The following is a 20,353-nucleotide window of genomic DNA, read 5'->3' as shown; positions in this document are numbered from 1 at the left end:
TTCTTTATAATGCCTGATGAAGTGGGAGAACACATATACAGTGCCTTTGGAAAGTATTCAGACCCCTTCACTTTTTACACATTTTGTTACATTACAATTCTAAAATTGATTAAATTCATTTTTATTCTCATCAATCTACACAAAATACCACATAATGACAAAGCAAACAGAAATTTAGAAATTTCTTTTCAAATTTATTAAAAATAAAAAGTGAAACTGTTTCAAACTCAAACGTCATTTAAAAGATGGAGGACAAAGAGGATGCATTAAAAAGGGAATTAAATTGGAAAAGGAGTAAGTAGTCTGTTGTGGAGTGGGATGGAGAGAATAGAAGCTAGATGAGAAGGGGTGTTTGAAGGAATAGGAATCTGCAGCTATGATCGCAATAACGCTTAATTTAGTGAAATAAAACAGGCAATAAAATGGCACCCGAGGAGTAGACGAGGAGTAATATGCTTTTTTCAAATTCCTCATTTTGGACCAATAACAAAAAATACCTTTTCAAATAACTTTTTAGTTTTTAAGTTTTAAAAGTATATTCATTTGCTTATTTGCTACCCAACTCTGACTAGTTTCAATTCACAAAGACCTACTGGCCATGTACTTACCAATTAATTCTGTTCTACTGAATTCGTACAAGTTTCAATGATAATTAAAGCCGCAAGCGGCATTGGGAGGGGTCCAAGCATTGGCACAATTGCGCCCCCTACGGAGCGATTTTTAAATGGTTTTGTCGTCATGATCATACACCTTCACCCAACATATCTACTGCATCACCATGCCGCTAGGCGTAAAGGCCTTTACTTTGTCGTAACAATAAAGGCAGTTTTATACTTCTGCATAGTACACGTAAAAAGACTTGCAAGAATTGAGGAAATATTGGGTAGCGTTGCTTTGGAATACATCTTATTTAATTTTGGTGAGGCAAGATAGCCTATATTGTTTGTAGTACCGTAACTTGGCATCATTTTGATATCAGTACTTTTAATCGCAGGCCTGGATTTTGGCAGTCTGAATGAATGAGTTATAGATGGGGTATGTCTTGTATGTGTGAGTAACTTGGCATTTTTGTACGTTGAAAACGTGTTTTTTATGAGATACATTTACTGCTGCGATTTAGAATCAAATTACAAGTACTTAGATACGGAGAATACATGATAAAATGACTTTTATGAGATATAATTAGGCTACTTAGGAAAAAATAATGATCTACTTTCATGAATTATTGATTTGGGTCGTTTTTGGATGTTTTCCAAGATTTCTCACAAGCATGTTCGTGTATGTTAGGGGGGTTGTTTATGGGTAAATGTGCGGTCGAAACACTGACTGGAAGCATGGGTAGTTAATGTTGCCAAATGTTTTAAAATTTTACATGAAACGCAATAACAGGGATATCAGTCGGCTATAAATTGTCACTAGCATATCGTATAGGCCTACTAGCAAAATACATGCATCTCAGATACTGACTTTATAGGGGTCACAATTATTGGCACTCTTAAAGATTGTTAAAATTAAAATCTAACAGAGTGAAATTTACACCAGCATGTATAAGACATTAAGTTGAGCTCAGGCCTAAGGAACTGTGTTGTCCTCTTCCGTGGCTTGCTACTTCACTGGAGTATAAAACTGAGGCAACGCGCTTACAAAATCAATTTTTCATATAAAGCAACAAACTCACAAATGAAGAAAAACAATGGTTGTTGACCTGCAAAAATAAGTAAATGGGTCAAAAACTAACGAAAGAAATATACGACTTACTACTGTGAGACCAAACATGAATAATTTCAAAACCCCTGGAGTAGTGTTAAACCTGCCCAGTAGATGGCGCTAGTGATCTTAGCCAATGCACAGTGAGGTAGATGGTTCAGGGAGCAAAGAAATATCCAGTGGCCACAGTTGGAGAATTACAGAACTTGGTTGCATCGGGGGGTCACCAAGTTTCTATTAACTGTTACATTAGATGCTTCAAAATGAGATACTACCTCCATGCCAAAAGGCTATGTGGAATGGCTTCAGGAAAATGGTTTTACTGGGAGTAATTGACAGTTTCAAGAATCTAAATAGTCTCCTTTGTCTCATCTACTGTGGTCGTGAGAGATGAGCATAGCTGTTACTTCATTTGTGGCCTTTCTGTTAGCTTGAACTAGTCTGCCCATTCTCCTCTGATCTCTCACTAACAAGGTGTTTTTTGTTTATCACACCATTCTCTGTAAACTCTAGAGACTGTACTGCTTGAAAATCACAGGAGGGCAGCTGTTTCTGTGATGCTGGAACCACCACATCTGGCACCATCCATCTGGCACAGTCAAAGTCGCTTAGATCACACATCTTGCCCGTTGTAATGTTTGCTCAAACAAAAAACGAAACATCTTCACTATGTCTGCATACTTTATACATTGAGTTGCAGTCACATGATTTGCTGTTTGGTGGAGTAGGCTATTTGCATTAATGAGCAGGTATACCCAATAAAGTGGCCGATATATACTGGATATAGGTTTGGTGTTGATTTAGGGATGTGTGTACAGAAACAGGCCTCATACCTACTGTTAAACAGGGTGGTGCATCTTTAATGTTATAGGGCTGTTCTGCTCCCACTGGTCCTGGGGTCCATGTTAAGGACAACAGCATCATGAACTCTACCCAGGTACCAGGACATTCTAGCCAGAAACCTGGTTGCCTCTTCAAGCAGACTGAAAGCCGCTAGTGGATCTTCCAGCAAAACAGTGACCTCAAGCACACATTACTATTCACAAATAAATGATTAATTAACCACAGAATCCACATTTTGCAATGGGTACAGCCTCCAGACTTGAACTATATTGGAAACCTGCAGTTTTAATTTAACAGGACAGTTCTTAAGCAAAGATATAAATATATTAAGGATCTAATGGAGGAAGGGTCTAAGATCCCTCCCAATGTGTTCTCCGGTCTTATAAGAAATTATTCTTAAAGACTCAGTGCCATTATCCTTGCAAGGGGAGGGTGAACAAAGTATGGAATATGGGGTGGAGGGGGCAATAATTGTGACACTTATTTTCTGGAAATAAGTGTATAATCTGAGAAATGTGTAATTTTGGTCGATTCTATTGAATCGTTAATAAAAAATATTCATCAAGTTGTACAATCAATATATAGTTTACCAATGACAATTATGTAATACAGTTGTTCATCATTATCAAGGGTGCCAAAAACTGTTAAGGTGGCTGTATAGAACACGTTTAGGGCCTATTTAATTCTGGATTGCTTCCTGTCAACATTGTGGTGTGTTGTATACGTGTGTCTCTGTGTGTATTAGTCTATGTATGTTCAGTGTGTTCTCATTTTTTGTCTTGACAGGTTGGTTAGTTTGGGATAGAATCCACATGTGGTTTACACTGGTCTGATGTGTTCCAGTCTCCTGAGATAGGGGGCGCCGTTTCTAAAATGAGTGTCTCAAGGGAGCCAGAAACCAAAGCAGGATCACTCAGCACTGAGAGAAAGAGGTATGAATGCATGAATCAGATACTTAATGTGATATGAGTTAGAGCTGCAGTAAGAGGATTAGTTTAACTGAAAGTTCTGTCTCCATGTGCTGTGAGTTATAGCTGCAGTAAGAGGATGAGTTTAACTGGAAGCTCTGTGTCCATGTGCTGTGAGTTAGAGCTGCAGTAAGAGGATGAGTTTAACTGGAAGCTCTGTCTCCATGTTTTGTTCACAGGGTGCAGGTAGAAAGAGCAGGGTCACCAGTACCCAGTTGTATGTCTATGAAGAGTGAATTATCAATGGGGAGGATACTCAACTTCAGAGAAGAGTATCCAGGTGATTCAAGGTAAATGAACAGGTTCATGTTTACACTACTGTTTAATTAAACCTAAATCTGACAGGCTAATTTCTGGTGTCGGTTGGGAGCTCCATGTCACATTCAAGTATAAGTGAGTGTATTATGTCATATTCAGGTGTAGGTGGGTGCATTGTGTCATACTTTGGTGTTGATAATGTAATATAACATATTGAGGTGTAGGTGGGTGTATTATGTCACGTTGAGGTGTAGGTGGGTGTATTATGTCACATTGAGGTGTCGGTGGGTGCATTGTGCCATACTTTGGTGTTGATAATGTAATATAACATATTGAGGTATAGGTGGGTGCATTGTGCCACACTTTGGTGTTGATAATGTAATATAACATATTGAGGTTTAGGTGGGTGTATTATGTCACATTAAGGTGTAGGTGGGTGTATTACGTCATATTGAGGTGTAGGTGGGTGTATTATGTCACATTGAGGTGTAGGTGGGTGTACTATGTCACATTGAGGTGTAGGTTTGGTTTATTGTCAGATTCAGGTGTCGATTGAGTGTATTATATCACACAAAGGTGTTGGTTGGTGTATTATGTCACATTGAGGTGTAGGTGTGTGTACTATATAAAATACAAGTGTTGGTGGACATAGTATGGCATATTCTGGTGTAGGATAGGTATATTTCCACATTAAGTTGTTGGTGGGTGTATTGAATGAATGAATGAATGAATGAACCATTGCATTTATTTAGCACTTTTCCGATGCTCAAAGTGCTTTACAGTGATGAGTGGAAACTCACCTCACCCACCACCAATGTGTACGGTAGCCATTTTGCACCAGAACGCTTACCACACATTAGCTAAGGTGGAGAGGGAGAGAACATGTTTTCAGCCAATTAAATCAGGGGAAGATTAGGCGGCAAGTTTGAGAGAGCCAGATTGGGAATTTAGCCAGGACACCGAGGAACCCCCTACTCTTTGCAATGAGTGTCATAGGGTCTTTAATGACCACAGTGAGTCAGGACCTCGGTTTAACATTTCATCCGAAAAACAGCATCTCCTACAGCACAGTGTCCCCATCACTGCACTGGGACATTGGGGTTTATATGAGCAGAGGGGAGAGTGCCCCCTGCTGGCCCATCAGCACTGCTTCCGTCAGCAAATTAGGTTTCCCAGGTGGTCTACCATCCAAGTACTAACCAAGCCCACTTTTGCTTAACTTCAACCATTCAGCAGAAGCAGAGTGCATGGTGGTATGCCTGCACAATTTTGTGTCACGTCCTCTCGTAGGTGGGTGTATTATGCCATATTCAGGTATAGGTGGGTGTATGTTTTCACATTCAGGTATAGGTGGGTTTATTTTTTTACATTCGGGTGTGGGTGGGTGTAGGTGGGAGTACTATGTCACATTGAGGTGTAGGTTTGGTTTATTGTCAGATTCAGGTGTCGATTGAGTGTATTATATCACACAAAGGTGTTGGTTGGTGTATTATGTCACATTAAGGTGTAGGTGTGTGTACTATATAAAATACAAGTGTTGGTGGACATAGTATGGCATATTCTGGTGTAGGATAGGTATATTTCCACATTAAGTTGTTGGTGGGTGTATTGAATGAATGAATGAATGAACCATTGCATTTATTTAGCACTTTTCCGATGCTCAAAGTGCTTTACAGTGATGAGTGGAAACTCACCTCACCCACCACCAATGTGTACGGTAGCCATTTTGCACCAGAACGCTTACCACACATTAGCTAAGGTGGAGAGGGAGAGAACATGTTTTCAGCCAATTAAATCAGGGGAAGATTAGGCGGCAAGTTTGAGAGAGCCAGATTGGGAATTTAGCCAGGACACCGAGGAACCCCCTACTCTTTGCAATGAGTGTCATAGGGTCTTTAATGACCACAGTGAGTCAGGACCTCGGTTTAACATTTCATCCGAAAAACAGCATCTCCTACAGCACAGTGTCCCCATCACTGCACTGGGACATTGGGGTTTATATGAGCAGAGGGGAGAGTGCCCCCTGCTGGCCCATCAGTACTGCTTCCGTCAGCAAATTAGGTTTCCCAGGTGGTCTACCATCCAAGTACTAACCAAGCCCACTTTTGCTTAACTTCAACCATTCAGCAGAAGCAGAGTGCATGGTGGTATGCCTGCACAATTTTGTGTCACGTCCTCTCGTAGGTGGGTGTATTATGCCATATTCAGGTATAGGTGGGTGTATGTTTTCACATTCAGGTATAGGTGGGTTTATTTTTTTACATTCGGGTGTGGGTGGGTGTAGGTGGGAGTACTATGTCACATTGAGGTGTAGGTTTGGTTTATTGTCAGATTCAGGTGTCGATTGAGTGTATTATATCACACAAAGGTGTTGGTTGGTGTATTATGTCACATTAAGGTGTAGGTGTGTGTACTATATAAAATACAAGTGTTGGTGGACATAGTATGGCATATTCTGGTGTAGGATAGGTATATTTCCACATTAAGTTGTTGGTGGGTGTATTGAATGAATGAATGAATGAACCATTGCATTTATTTAGCACTTTTCCGATGCTCAAAGTGCTTTACAGTGATGAGTGGAAACTCACCTCACCCACCACCAATGTGTACGGTAGCCATTTTGCACCAGAACGCTTACCACACATTAGCTAAGGTGGAGAGGGAGAGAACATGTTTTCAGCCAATTAAATCAGGGGAAGATTAGGCGGCAAGTTTGAGAGAGCCAGATTGGGAATTTAGCCAGGACACCGAGGAACCCCCTACTCTTTGCAATGAGTGTCATAGGGTCTTTAATGACCACAGTGAGTCAGGACCTCGGTTTAACATTTCATCCGAAAAACAGCATCTCCTACAGCACAGTGTCCCCATCACTGCACTGGGGCATTGGGGTTTATATGAGCAGAGGGGAGAGTGCCCCCTGCTGGCCCACCAGCACTGCTTCCGTCAGCAAATTAGGTTTCCCAGGTGATCTCCCATCCAAGTACTAACCAAGCCCACTTTTGCTTAACTTCAACCATTCAGCAGAAGCAGAGTGCATGGTGGTATGCCTGCACAATTTTGTGTCACGTCCTCTCGTAGGTGGGTGTATTATGCCATATTCAGGTATAGGTGGGTGTATGTTTTCACATTCAGGTATAGGTGGGTTTATTTTTTTACATTCGGGTGTGGGTGGGTGTATTCATGTTCAGGTGTGGGTGGGTGTATTATTTCACATTCAGGTGTCGATGGGTGTATTATGTAATTTTCAGGTGTAGATGGGTGTATTGTGTCACATTCAGACGTAGATGATTATAATATATGCAGGTGTAGGTAAGCGTATTATATTATATTCAGGTGAAGATGAGTGTATTAGAGCCCGACCGATGCCAGATTTTTGGGTCCGATGCCGATCCCGATTTCGGAGATTACCGATGTTTTGACCGATATTTTGTCAAAAAGTGCAATATTTTCAAATCAATTTGAAAAACTTATATTTGATCAAAGTTTCTATATTTTAGAACATTTAACTTATAAGCAAACAAATAAATAAAAATACACAAAGAACTTTTTGATAGATAAAAAATGTAAAAGATTATATTAAATTAAATATATATATTAACACCATCTTCAAGTGGTGTGAATTCAAAATAACTCCACACGTTGCTTTTACTCCTTTCTTTTCCAGCCATCTATAAAAAAATAATTTTAAAAAATCAGTTTTCCAGTTTCAAACATGTATTTTTATTAATATTATTATTATTGTTGTTATTAATTTGTTATTATTATTTCTTATTATTTATTCTCAGTAAGTTAAATGAATTACATTTTCTTATTTTATTCGTACTACATGATCTCAAAGAGTAAGACTTTATCTAGCGGAGCTAATGAGTGAATCAAGTGTAACGTTATATGAAACTAAATTGACTGGATGAAATACGTGAAAAAAACTACAATGTGCTTTCGTGCAGGTTACCCGCGCTAAGTGTTGTTTGATTCACTTCTCCAACAGCAATCCTTCTCTCATGTTATCACGACAAAGCTAGATAACATGGCTTAAAATGATCCACGTTAGAAGTGTTTTATCTGCGTTTTTACTGTCTGGTTAGCTTGCTACGATGACTAGATGACACACTCGCTTGCAATAACGTGTTGGCTATTGACACAGCGTCATATAGTAGCTAATATGTGTGAGTGATGCATTCAATCACCATTTTATTGTGGCTGGTTATTTATTTGAGAATACAGCGATGTCCTCTGGAAATGTAGATCCTACGCTGCTTATGTGCTGACTGCCACTTCATAAAGGCTTGCTAGCCAGCTAGCTTGCTGAAGTGAACCAAATATGTTAGCTAGCTCGCTCGCTTGATAATGAGGATTGATAAACATAGTGGTCGTATAAACGCATTTAATTAAAAACTTTCACTAAATATACATACCTTTATTGCGGCAAACGAATCTGTGCAGACAACTCTTGCAGTGGAGAATACTGGATGAGGCACGAGTGACAAACGTCTTATTACAGAAGTAGCGCGTCAGCTGCTGCAGTTCACACTTGTATTAGAGCTCCCTCTACTGGGTAAGTCTAGTAAATAGCAATTACAACGTTCGAGCAGGCAAGTACAGATAAATAATCAATGTTTTTTGTTTGTTTATTATACTTATTTAAAAATCGGGACACATCGGCTGCATAACTGCCGATCCCGATGTCGTCAAAAAAGTCAAATAATGGCCGATATATCGGCCAAACCGATATATCGGTCGGGCTCTAGAGTGTATTGTGCCATATTCAAGTGCAGGTGGGAGTATTGTGCAGTACTCAGGTGTTGGTGGTGTATTATGTCATATTCAGGTGTCAATGGGTGTATTACGTCATTTTCAGGTGTGCATGGGTATATTATGTCACATTCAGATGTAGCTTATTATATTATATGCGGTTGTAGGTAGGTGCATTATGTCATATTCAGGTGTAGATGGGTGAATTATGCCAGATTCAAGTGTAGGTGGATGTAATATGTCACATTCAGAAGTAGGTGGTGTATTATGTCATCTCATAAAAAACACGTTTTCAACGTACAAAAATGCCAAGTTACTAAAAAGTATTGATATCAAAATGACGCCAAGTTACGATACTACGAACAATATAGGCTATCTTGCCTCACCGAAATGACATAAGATGTATCTCAAAGCAATGCTACCCAATATTTCCTCAGTTCTTTCAAGTCACTTGGCCCTGTGTATAAGCATGCACTACATGGACAGGCCAAACATATGTGTGGATGGCTCTCTCACAGTCAAGACTGATTGAACAGGTGTGTGTATGTCCAATTTGTATTGGTATGTAGGCCTATGTATTTCGCTGCCCAGGCTTTCTGTTGCGTGAATGATAGTATGTTTCTTGGTACGAGTGTGTTCGTGAATGTGAATGTAAGATGCTGCCAGGGAAATGTCCCCATGCGGATAAAGAAGTTCTCTATGTATGTATGTACAATATGTGTTTTACATGCAGTATTTATTGTACGTAGCAAATATGCAATAACTTGCACATGTACTGAAATTCAGTTCAGAAGCAAGTATAAACATGTTTTCTGGAGAAATGTGCTTCCTGTCGTTGCTCAGCAGCAGTTTTGTACATTAATGAATTTATACATTAATTTCAATGTACAATGTTCAATGTGTTCCATGAGGCAATTCGAAATATTAGTCTCTTTGATCTGACAGAACGTTTGCATGACATTGTGAAATGGTAAGATTAGAAAACACAGGGCCAAGTGACTTGAAAGAACTGAGGAAATATTGGGTAGCATTGCTTTGAGATACATCTTATGTCATTTCGGTGAGGCAAGATAGCCTATATTGTTTGTAGTATCGTAACTTGGCGTCATTTTGATATCAATACTTTTTAGTAACTTGGCATTTTTGTACGTTGAAAACGTGTTTTTTATGAGATATCAGTTCTTTTTGCAAAGCGTTTTATTATGAGAGTGAGAAATGCGACCCTGTAAAAAACGGGTGTGGATTATGGCTATCGTTGTGTGAATTTGTACAGTCTGATGAGCGTGTACGTTTAGCAGTTTCGGTTTGCTATATATGTAAAACAGTGGCTGTGACAAATAGTGCGGTGGCGTAATTGTAAACGCATCAGAAAAGGTGAAATATGGCCAGTGTAGCTATGTAGGCTACTCACGGATTTGACGGGCATCCAACGAGCCTTGATTGACAAAAGAATCAGCAAGCCCGTAGAATTAGAGCTGCCTAGGTCGCAACTTGTGTACCCTTCTGTCCTGCTCCGTTGTCTGTTATTTCGTGAAGATGCACTTTTAGTGTTTGTAAGGTTTATAAGGCATTTTGATAGGCTTATCTGCAGGTAAGAATCCTCTTTGCTGTTTTGTTAAGGTAGAACCGGAAAAGTTGATAGTGGAGAATAGGAGCAGACGCATATGTCCCAGCAGGCTTTGCATATGAGAAAATAACAAGTGTGAGATAAATTAGGCGAAATGATGAAATTGCGTAGTTGAAACAATATGCAGAATGGGCATGTAGGTGAAGGTTGACATGATCACAGACTATAGTGCGAAGTAAATGAAGTGACCATGAGCGAGCTTAGTTTCCTTATCAAACGGTATATAACAGTCTGTATTTAACATTAGTTGTTTAAGTGGAGGGTTAAATAACATGTGCAATCTATTGCACGAATGTGTATTTCTCATGTTCAGTGCTAGTAGTTATACTTATGAGTGAATCATGATTTTAAATGTAATGTTTTAAAGCGGAGTTGCAAAACATACATACGTAGTAATTGTTTGTAGCCTATGTGGCTAGATAGAGAACAGGGCGAGGTAACATGAATGTAGAAACGTGGCGTTTGCTGATATGAAGGTTTTGTACGGTAGCCAAGTGAAGAAATATAGTTAGTAGAAATGGCACAGCGGTGAACTGGTGTAACTTTTTAATAAAAGGAATACATTTGCGTCATGAAATGCATATGGGTGGCCGTGAGTGAGTTTTGGTAAAGCAAATATAAGCGTAAGAAAATGTTAGTTTAAAAGAGGAAATGATCTGCCTGAGGGCGAGTCGGGATTCAAGCCTTCAACCGGAGGTTTACCAGTCTGTGACTTCGTTAGTGCAGCACCATGTCATAGCTATGCAATGCGTGAAATATCATTAGCAAACCTGCCGGTGGTTTTAAAGAAGAACACAGGCCAGTAAGCACAGAAGAGCTCCCGTTGAATCCATATGGCTTAGCAATATTGTAGCCAGTTAATAACTGAACGTACAGACGGTAAGTCATAATGCATATGGCTTAGCAATATTGTAGCCGGTTAATAACTGAACGGTGAACGGCGGGTAGATATGGTGCAAAAGCAATAATTGATAAGTAGTAGACAACAATTAGTGAGGGTCGAAGCAGGTTAAAGAAACACGTTCCTAGCTGGGCTTGAACGTACGACTCCGTGTTCTCAAGACTGTAACCTTACCCACTAGGCCACAGGCGGACTAGCTGTTTGAACGGGAAATGTTTCAGAGTAAAAATGTATGGGTATTTTGCGTGTGTATGCGCGTTTTTGATTGGGTCGTGTAGGTGAAGATTTGGCTGGTGTCAGTGAAATGTCCAATGGGGAGACATGTTGTTAGTGGGATAGGCGGCAGGAAAAATAAGAATGAGAAGAAGAAGAAGAAGAAGGAGAAAACGCAAAATCCCCTTAGTTTGGAGCTTTATTGTGTGGACATGTGAAGTTGTTTATGAATTCTGTTTGTTGAAATGGGGTCAGAATGTACAGAATATAATGTTTTTAAGGGCTGAGTGTCTGTGGCTGTTGTGGTTATTTCTGTGGGGAACCCTGAAAAGTGCCAAACTCTCGGTGCTGTATAGGTATGGGGCATGCCCCCGCCAAGGCGTAACTTGGCGGGATGGCATACCTGCCATCCCAATATTCAGGTGTTGTTAGTGTATGATATCACTTTCAGGTGTTGATGGTATATTATCAACGCTTTGTTCACAGGGCCCAGGCAGAAAGAGCAGGGTCACCTGTACCCAGCTGTATGTCTATGAAGAGTGAAGCATCAATGGGGAAGCTGTTCAACTTCAGAGAAGAGCATCCAAGTGATTCAAGGTAAATGAACAGGTTCATGTTGACATAATAGGTGTATTATGTTATATTCGGGTATAGATTGGCATATTATGTCACATTCAGGTGTAGGTTGGTGTATTATATCAAAATCAGGTGTTGATGGGTGTATTATGTAATTTTCAGGTGTAGATCGTTGTATTGTGCAATACTGAGGTGTAGGTGGGTGTATTGTGTCACATTCAGATGTAGATTATTATATTATATGCAGGTGTAGGTAGGTGTGTTATGCCATTTTCAGGTTTATAAGCAGGTTCATGTTGACACTACTGTTAAATTAGACACAAATCTGACGTCTGGTGTAGGTTGGGAGCTCCATGTCTCATTCAAGTGTAAGTGGGTGTATGATGTCATATTCAGGTGTAAGTGGGTGTGCTATGTCACATTCATGTCTAGTTGGGTGTATTGTGTCACAATCAGATATACATTATTATATTATATGCAGGTATAAGTAGGTGAATTATGTTATATTCGGGTATAGTTACTCACACATACAAGACATACACCGTCTATAACTCATTCATTCAGACTGCTAAAATCCAGGCCTGCCATTAAAAGTATTGATAACAAAATGACGCCAAGTTACGGTACTACAAACAATATAGGCTATCTTGCCTCACCAAATTACATAAGATGTATTCCAAAGCAATTCTACCCAATATTTCCTCAATTCTTTCAAGGCCCTGTGTTTTGTAATCCCATTTCACAATGTCATGCAAACTTTGTGTCAGATCAAAGTGTCAAATATTTCGAATTGCCTCATGGAACACATTTAAATTCATGTACAAAACTGCTGGTGTGTAACTACAGGAAGCATATTTCTCCAGAAAACATATGTTTATACTTGCTTCTGAACTGAATTTGAGTAAATGTACAAGTTATTGTATATTTGCTACGTACAATAAATACTGCATGTAAAATACATATTGTACATACATACATAGAGAACTTCTTTATCCCCATGGGGACATTTCCCTCGCAGCATGTTACATTCACATTTACGAACACACACTTATACCAAGAAACATAATATCATTCATGCAATGGAAAGGCTGGGCAGCGAAATACATACATACCAATACAAATTGGACATATACAGGCCTATTCAATCAGTCTTGACTGTGAGAGAGCCATCCACACATATGTTTGGCCTGCCCATGTACTGCATGCTTATACACACAGGGCCAAGTGACTTGAAAGAACTGAGGAAATATTGGGTAGCATTGCTTTGGAATACATCTTATTTTATTTGGTGAGGCAAGATAGTCTATATTGTTTGTAGTACCTAACTTGGCGTCATTTTGATATCAATACTTTCAATGGCAGGCCTGGATTTTGGCAGTCTGAATGAATGAGTTATAGACGGTGTACGTCTTGTATGTGTGAGTAACTTGGCATTTTTGTACGTTGAAAACGTGTTTTTTATGAGATAATAATATACAGAGATTCTTTTTTTGACTCAGACTGCTTTCTAACACTCCCTTTACTTTTGTGTTATTATTTGCTGCTACCACATTTTGTTGTCTGTTTGTTTTGGTACTTTTCCGTAGTAGGTTGCAGGTGGTTAGGAAGTTTCTTATTTTAACATGTTTTTAGATGGTTAGGCCAGAGCAGGAAGATGTTTGCCTGAGGACTCACTCCTTTTACTTTGCCCCGATAGTGAGGTTTAGAACGGTGCTTTCTTTTAGATGAAGAGTAGCCTAGCTCTGGTTTGTTTTCTGCCTGAATCATCCTGTTAACCTATACATGGTAATATGTTCTGTTTTTTGTGTTATTTGTAATAAATCTTATATTGTTGTTATTGTACATAGATTGTGACTTAAGGGTTTTGTTACATAACTAACACCCAATGAACCCTGCCCATTGAAAACCTGGCGTTTAGCCAAGGGGGAGAGCAAGCCAATTTCGGCACAGACTTTTATTTGTTTTTTTCTTTTTTTGTTTTCTGCAATAATTGTTTGAAAGTGTTTCTGGCCCATTCGTGAATGTAAAACAGTAATACAATGACACATCATCAAAGAATTCACAGATTGTTGTGCAGATAACTAATAGCAGTGAAATGTTGCAATGGATTTTCCAAGACATCCCAAAACCTCTCCAAATTGCACATTTTAGATAACGTTTTGAACAGGTTATCTACACTACAAAAGAAGTTTTCTTCTCTCAAAATCACATTTTGAATAAATTACTGAGGTGGATCGGTTCTAACATGTTTTTGGGAGTTAATATCTTACAGCAGTTAACATTATGCTGAATGTTGAAATACAAATGTTACAGTAGCTGGCAGGAATTGGCAGAAATTATAACAGAATACTAATATTAGTTTGAGTTGAATTTTGCTTTGTAGCTGCTGCCACCGTTACTCACTTTGCTAGAGATTTCATCCATTAGAAGCTTTGCAAAAGAAAGAGACGGTCTGTATCTGTCGCTGCTACAGCTGCTGATTGCAATGTCAGCTGCAAGTGTGTTGTTTACATTCCGAACATTCCACTAGTGTTAATTAATGGGAAATTTTCTTGGTAAACATAAATAAAATATAAATAAAATGGTAAATATCTCAAAAATATTTGCACTACTGACAAGAAAAGCCCAAGCAACTAGGTGAAGCTACGAGATAAAAAAGGTAGGTCTTGCTGAAAAACTGTAGGACGAGTAGCGTACAGGATGTTGACTTGATGTGGAATAAGAAGAAATAATAAGGAGAACACTAAATTCACTTCATTAAACTTACATGCCCACCAGTAGGGCTCTCACATGGTCTAGAGCACACTCTCCAAACCAATCGGAACTTTCTAAATATGGAAATAATGCCTCTAATTGAGATTTGCTTTTTCGACCTCTTCAATTACTGTTATCACAGTGCAAAAACCTTTTCTTCGATCCACCATAATTATGAATTCATTTCATAGTACAATGCTAAGCTGTTTTGAGAGCGAGCTCGCTTCAGTCTGCATGCACTCTCTGCTTGTCAGCACAATCTGCATTACGCACAGGGAGTGGAGGCAGATACGCACTTAGGTTACTAGCAAATGGCTGGACCCACAGACAGCAATGAGGGCCCATTTGACAGGTCAATCAATTCATTTTTATTTGTATAGCGCTTTTAACAATGGAGCTTCGTCACAAAGCAGCTTTACAGAGATCCGGCCCCCATAGATTAAGCCTAGGGCAACAGTGGCAAGGAAAAACTCCCTGACTATAACAGGAAGAAACTTGAGCAAACCGACTCAGAGGGGAACCCTCTGCGGCAGGCCCGTTGTTATGGAATGCTTACTAAACAGTAATTTATTATATTTATCTGATATAATAACAGCCAATCCAGTATTAATTAAGTCCAGGCAAAGGTGACTCCGGTCACACAGAGAGATGGGCAGGAACACCAATGGGTGGCAGGGTCAGACAGGGGGACATGCTTGGTGCTACAGCTGTATCAGCAGTGGCAGGAGGCGGGGGTGCCCAGCTGGTCTTGCTGGTCTAGGGCTGGAGCTCTGGGCCGGGGGGGGGGGGCTTAGCAAACTTGGGCTAGAGCTGCAGGCAGGTGCCCAGAGCTGAAGACGAAAAAAAAAATTGTTAGGGGGTTCAAATGGTAGATTAGCAAGCAGATCAGAAGAGACAGAGGTGCCTACGTGCGATAAGGAAAATCCCGGCAGAATATGGCTATGGCAGCATAGCTAAGGGAAACAGTGGCAGGGGCCAACGCAGCCATGAGGGCAGGCTTGAGACTGTCATCACCAGACCATGACCGGTTCAGCTTAACACAGCACTACCAATGATGACCCAGTGACAGCACTAACCGCTCAGTCCACCAGAGACTCTATAGCTATGCCCGTCACCCACTCCTGCCCCTCAAATATAGGAGAGCATAAAAAGGTAAGTTTTGAGCCTAGCTTTAAATAAGGTGATAGTGTCTGCGTCCCGAACATGGGCAGGTGACAGTCTTGTTTAATTCATTCTGTAACTTGACTGACTTATAAGTAAAATCGCTGTTCAGATAACCAAATGCCTGCTGAACAAAATACTATACGTAAAGACAGCATCGGGTGGTCAGATATGCCGGCCAAGTTTCAGGTGTATGCTTGACAGATTGAGCTGAAAATGGCACCTGAACTGGCTAACAGTCTTAGCTTGAATATGAGCAGGGGCATTTCGGATTACAGAAACTCTTACATTGACAAAAGAGCCATAAAGATGCAATTATTGGGTATACCAAAAGTGACTGCAGACTAAGTACATTACATATGGAATTTTTTTTTTTTTGCAATCAAATTTTTTATTGATTTTTGATATAATCATTAGCATCAGCAATACATCATCAAAATGGTTTATGGTCTACTTTTTTTTCAAAACTTTTTTTCTACTTCACATAGATCATAAACCCTTGAATATAAAAATGACTAAATGAAATCTAGAAATGTAAATGAGAAATGAGAAATGTAAACGCTATAGTGGTTTTTAATCAGAAAAACCGCAGTTCACTTGTAGGCTATTTGTTTTCAGTCCAGTCTTGCCTGGTCCAATATGGCGGCGGTGTTGATATATGATCTAAAGGCCAATGCGGCGGATATGTCTATGGTTTCACACTACCATTGTGCTGCTTGAATCATGTATCGCTATGTGTTTGTGCATTTAACGTTAATATGGTGTGCTCATATAAATCATGTTTAGAACTAGGTGTATTGGAATTTTGTGTTATATTTTTGCTGGAATTTAGATCATGTTTGAAATGTTGGTGACATTACAAACTTTAGATATTAATCAGAGGAGTTCTTTCCGTGTGGTGTAGCATGCTCCCTGGTTGCGTCATCTCACTGGGGCAAGAGGACGCGGCGCAACTTCCTATAGGCTTGTGTAGTTTGTTGTAGTTTTTAGTTGCTGCCAGTTTGATTGGGACGATCTATTATTCCCGGGGTTGTGTAGTTCATGGTAAACAATGTGGTTTATGGTGTACCTGAAGTATTTCAATAAAGTGTATTGATTATCTGAATGTGTTAATTTTTGATGGTATTTGTAATGGGTTATTTTAAGCTGTTGTAGAACTGTATTTATTTCTTGGTAATTGGTAGGGTCTAAGGGTGGAGAAGCTATTTAAGTGCAGCTACCACCATCATTTGTGGTTGGTTGGTTGTTGGGTGCAGACTGGTCCGAGTCAGTGCGAAGTATTATTATTATTATTATTATTGAACCTTAAAAATGTAGATCATGTTACTTTCTTTGTTTGCAAGTAATATTGTTTTGTTCACTGTAAAACTGCATCTTTCTCCACCTGTCTAGAAGACATAAATCTTCTTTGCGCTCACTTGGTCGACTCTTGGTTAACCGCCATAGGTTGCTCCAACACCGGGCGCAGTTCTGCTTCCTTAGAGCGGATGCAATGTGAGCGGTTTTAGATTTATCGTTAAGACATGATCGGATGCACGTGATTCACTGAATGCATTTCCCTCACCCACCCACCTACACATAAAGGACAGAGGAAAGGATCTATCTGGTCCTAAAAGCCTTAACTAATTTGGTTAACGAGAGTTAATCTCTTACTTCTCTAATTCCTTTCTGGAGGGTGTAATATACCACAATAAGCACAACAGAAATTATTATATTCAACCCCCATGCATTGGGAAAATATTACTCACACATACCCCCCCGGGATCCCACTCCCAGATAGTTCAGAGTCCCATAGCCACTGGGTCACAGCAACCACTTTTCCGGTAGCATCATGGTACTCCTCATCGGCCCTCAGAGTGGCCTTGACTGCCTTTCGAGTTGCAACGGAAGCGTTATATTTTTGCCCCAGATTCCTCTATCGTTTTTATTTTATGTTAGCCCCTATAGCAGAGAGAGCTTTATTAAAAGAATTCAGGATCTATTTCCCAATGGACATGCCTAGGCATGGTGGTGCTGGTGGTTACGTCAGGAGCTACTGGGATAGATCCTGTAGAAACAGAAGTGCCAGAAGGGTTAATGCAGTAAGAAGTTTCAGGCGTCATGCAAAGTCGCTGCGAAGGCCCCGCGAAGGGGCTGCCCCACACCAAACTGTGGAGTTTGCCCGCACTGCTATGGCTCCATTCAAAATTGAAAATACTTGAACTTTTACATCAGGTCCCAGTGACGATGACAGGGCTTGTCCTGATTCTCTGGGAGTGGTGCAAAGCACCCATCCCCCTACTGTGGAAAACTGCTCCTGGGAGAAAGCTACCTGTTTATGGCCGTCACTGATGACATACTGAACGTTGTGTTGTCCTCCTGGCAGAGCCCTATTACCGACAGGGCCCCCTCCCTGGCCGTCACCGATGGTGGCATTTTCTGGTTAGCTATGACTGCAGCTCTCGCCCAGCCCAGCACCCGGGATGCGAGCCGGTCTCCTATCAGGGCTGCCACGCCCTGCTGAACTGCATTCCGGGCCGATAACACACCTCCATTCTGTGGGTGCAAAAGTTTGTCCTGAGCAGTGCTTTGTCAAACAATTGGTTACTTTCTAACACATGATGGAGCATAAAGGACACAGCTTCTCCAGTATCCTGTGTAGCAGAAGCTAGATGGCGTGTAGTCTGGTTAGAAAGAAGTCCCCGCTTTGCCACCAACACCGTACCATCTGCCACCAAATTTTCAGCCCAGTCCCCATTATTAGAATTTATAGCCATAGAAATTGTGCTTGCTGCTGACCCTGTGACCCCTCCTCATGTAGCACACCAAGTGCCTGTGTTCTCTGTGTGCTGCAGGATTGTAACAGGCAGATAAGTGTCTGATATGTTGCAAAAGTTAACATCTGAATTCATTTTTATACATGATCATATACAGAATCAACAAAGGGGACTGTTGGACTGATACTCCTCCTAGGGCTGGGAGGGGCTCTCCTTCGGGGACCAGACCAAACTTGGGGCCGGCATACAATTTCAGACAGGAGCCTGGCTTCCCTGGAGGAAAACATCTGATGGTCAGCTCTCCTTGTGAGTGGATAGCGAATTTATGAATTGTTTCCACTGAGGGGCAGCCATCTTCCTACCGTCCCGTTTCTGTCTTTACCCAGTTTTCCCCATATATCTCATTGTAACTTAATGCAGTCTCCCAGCCCATACCAGTATCAACCCACACGCTTGAATTTTTCCACACTAATACACCAGTAACATTTCTCATAACAACATTGCAACAGGGGTGATGCACCATTTTGTTATGTTTCCAATAACCACATTTATGACAATAAGCAATACCACACATATCCTTGAGACACCGGAAAGTTCCCCATCCAGTGTGATTGAAGTCGCGGTCCCACGTGCAACTGCAGCCGTCAGCACTAGTGCATACTCTGATGTCTGGAATCAGTGTGTCTTCAACACAGAGACTCGCAACAACGAACAGGCTCCCTAGGATGCCATAGGGTAGGCGGGGATTATTGTGCCCCATGTTGAGCCTCACCCTTGTATTTTCTCAAACGTGACAAATGAACCCACACTGGAATCCTAGAGACTCGGGCTGCTGATGGTGTGGTCAACAGAACTGTGTATGGTCCGGTCCGGTTAGGTTCAAGTTACTTTTTCTGGAAAGCTTTTGCCAGAACCTGGTCCCCTGGATTCACCCGGCACTCTTCACCTTTCGCTTCTGCAGCGTCTGGCTCTGCCCTGGGATCCTGTGGAACACACTGTGACAGGAGCCTGCAGTACTCTGCTAACTTATCTCCCATAACATGCAACTCCCCCCCTGTGAGGCATAAATCCCCTGGAGTCCTCATGGGGCGGCCTGTCAGAACCTCAATGGGAGAAAGTTCATTAGGGTTAATTAGTCCTGCTCTCATGGAGAGAAGCACAGCTAGTAGCTGTGTCACCCAATCCTTCCCTCCAGGAGAAAACAATTGTTTAGTTAGTTTATTCTTCAGAATCGAATTTATTGCCAAGTACATTTACACATACGAGGAATTTGCTTTGGTCAACACACCGAGGCAGCCATCTGCGGCGCCAACTTATTAGATGAGAAATGAGAGAACAGGAGGAAGGAGGAGGAAGAAAAACAGTCCTTTCAATGAAACGAGAGGGCACTCGTTTCATTGAAACGAAGAAAAACCTCAGCACATAGCAACATCATAAAAACATTACAAACATTACAAACATTACAACAAAAACTCGAAGACTTGCACATGTGGTAGGGGGTAGGGTGTCGGGGAGGGGAAGTGTCGCAGCACAGACACTGGGGGGAGCGCGCAGCCGCTCAGGCGCAGCGCATCAACCCTCAGCAGACTGCACTGTAACGGGGGAGGGAGGGGGGGTGGGAGCCAAGAAGGCGTTGAGTAGGAGGTGTGTGTGTGTGTTGTCTTCATGTGCGTGTGTGTGTAAGTCCATGGACTTCATCTCCACCACAGTCTCAACATTGTCTCTGCCGTCTGATACTGATGACGAGGACACGGCCGTTGCCGTGGAGATAACCTCGAAGAGTCCTGATCCAGAGACAAAGTTCCATAGGAGCAGGGAGGTGGGGGTAGGGCCGAGC

At 41.0% G+C, this 20,353-nt stretch overlaps 1 protein-coding gene across 7 annotated transcripts in view; it reads left to right on the top strand.

Moving 5' to 3' along the window:
* Positions 1 to 3,313: 3,313 nt before the first annotated feature.
* Positions 3,314 to 20,353, top strand: part of LOC135246939 (NACHT, LRR and PYD domains-containing protein 3-like) — a 71,193-nt gene continuing 54,153 nt past the window's right edge. For 2 of the 7 annotated variants that reach the window (XM_064320216.1, XM_064320215.1), the window contains exons 1-3: positions 3,314 to 3,482; positions 3,698 to 3,808; positions 11,756 to 11,866. In XM_064320216.1, coding sequence (XP_064176286.1) covers positions 3,424 to 3,482; positions 3,698 to 3,808; positions 11,756 to 11,866 — 281 coding nt within the window. In that variant the 5' untranslated portion in view covers positions 3,314 to 3,423. The remainder of the gene's footprint in view (positions 3,483 to 3,697; positions 3,809 to 11,755; positions 11,867 to 20,353) is intronic. The other 5 variants (XM_064320212.1, XM_064320211.1, XM_064320217.1 and 2 more) reach the window with 4 other exon arrangements.

The sequence above is a fragment of the Anguilla rostrata genome, unplaced genomic scaffold (genome assembly GCF_018555375.3).
Source record: "Anguilla rostrata isolate EN2019 unplaced genomic scaffold, ASM1855537v3 scaf0982, whole genome shotgun sequence".
In the NCBI taxonomy this organism is placed as follows: Eukaryota; Metazoa; Chordata; class Actinopteri; order Anguilliformes; family Anguillidae; genus Anguilla; species Anguilla rostrata.
Note: the sequence above shows the minus strand (reverse complement) of the source record. Positions and strands in the feature narration are given on the sequence as shown.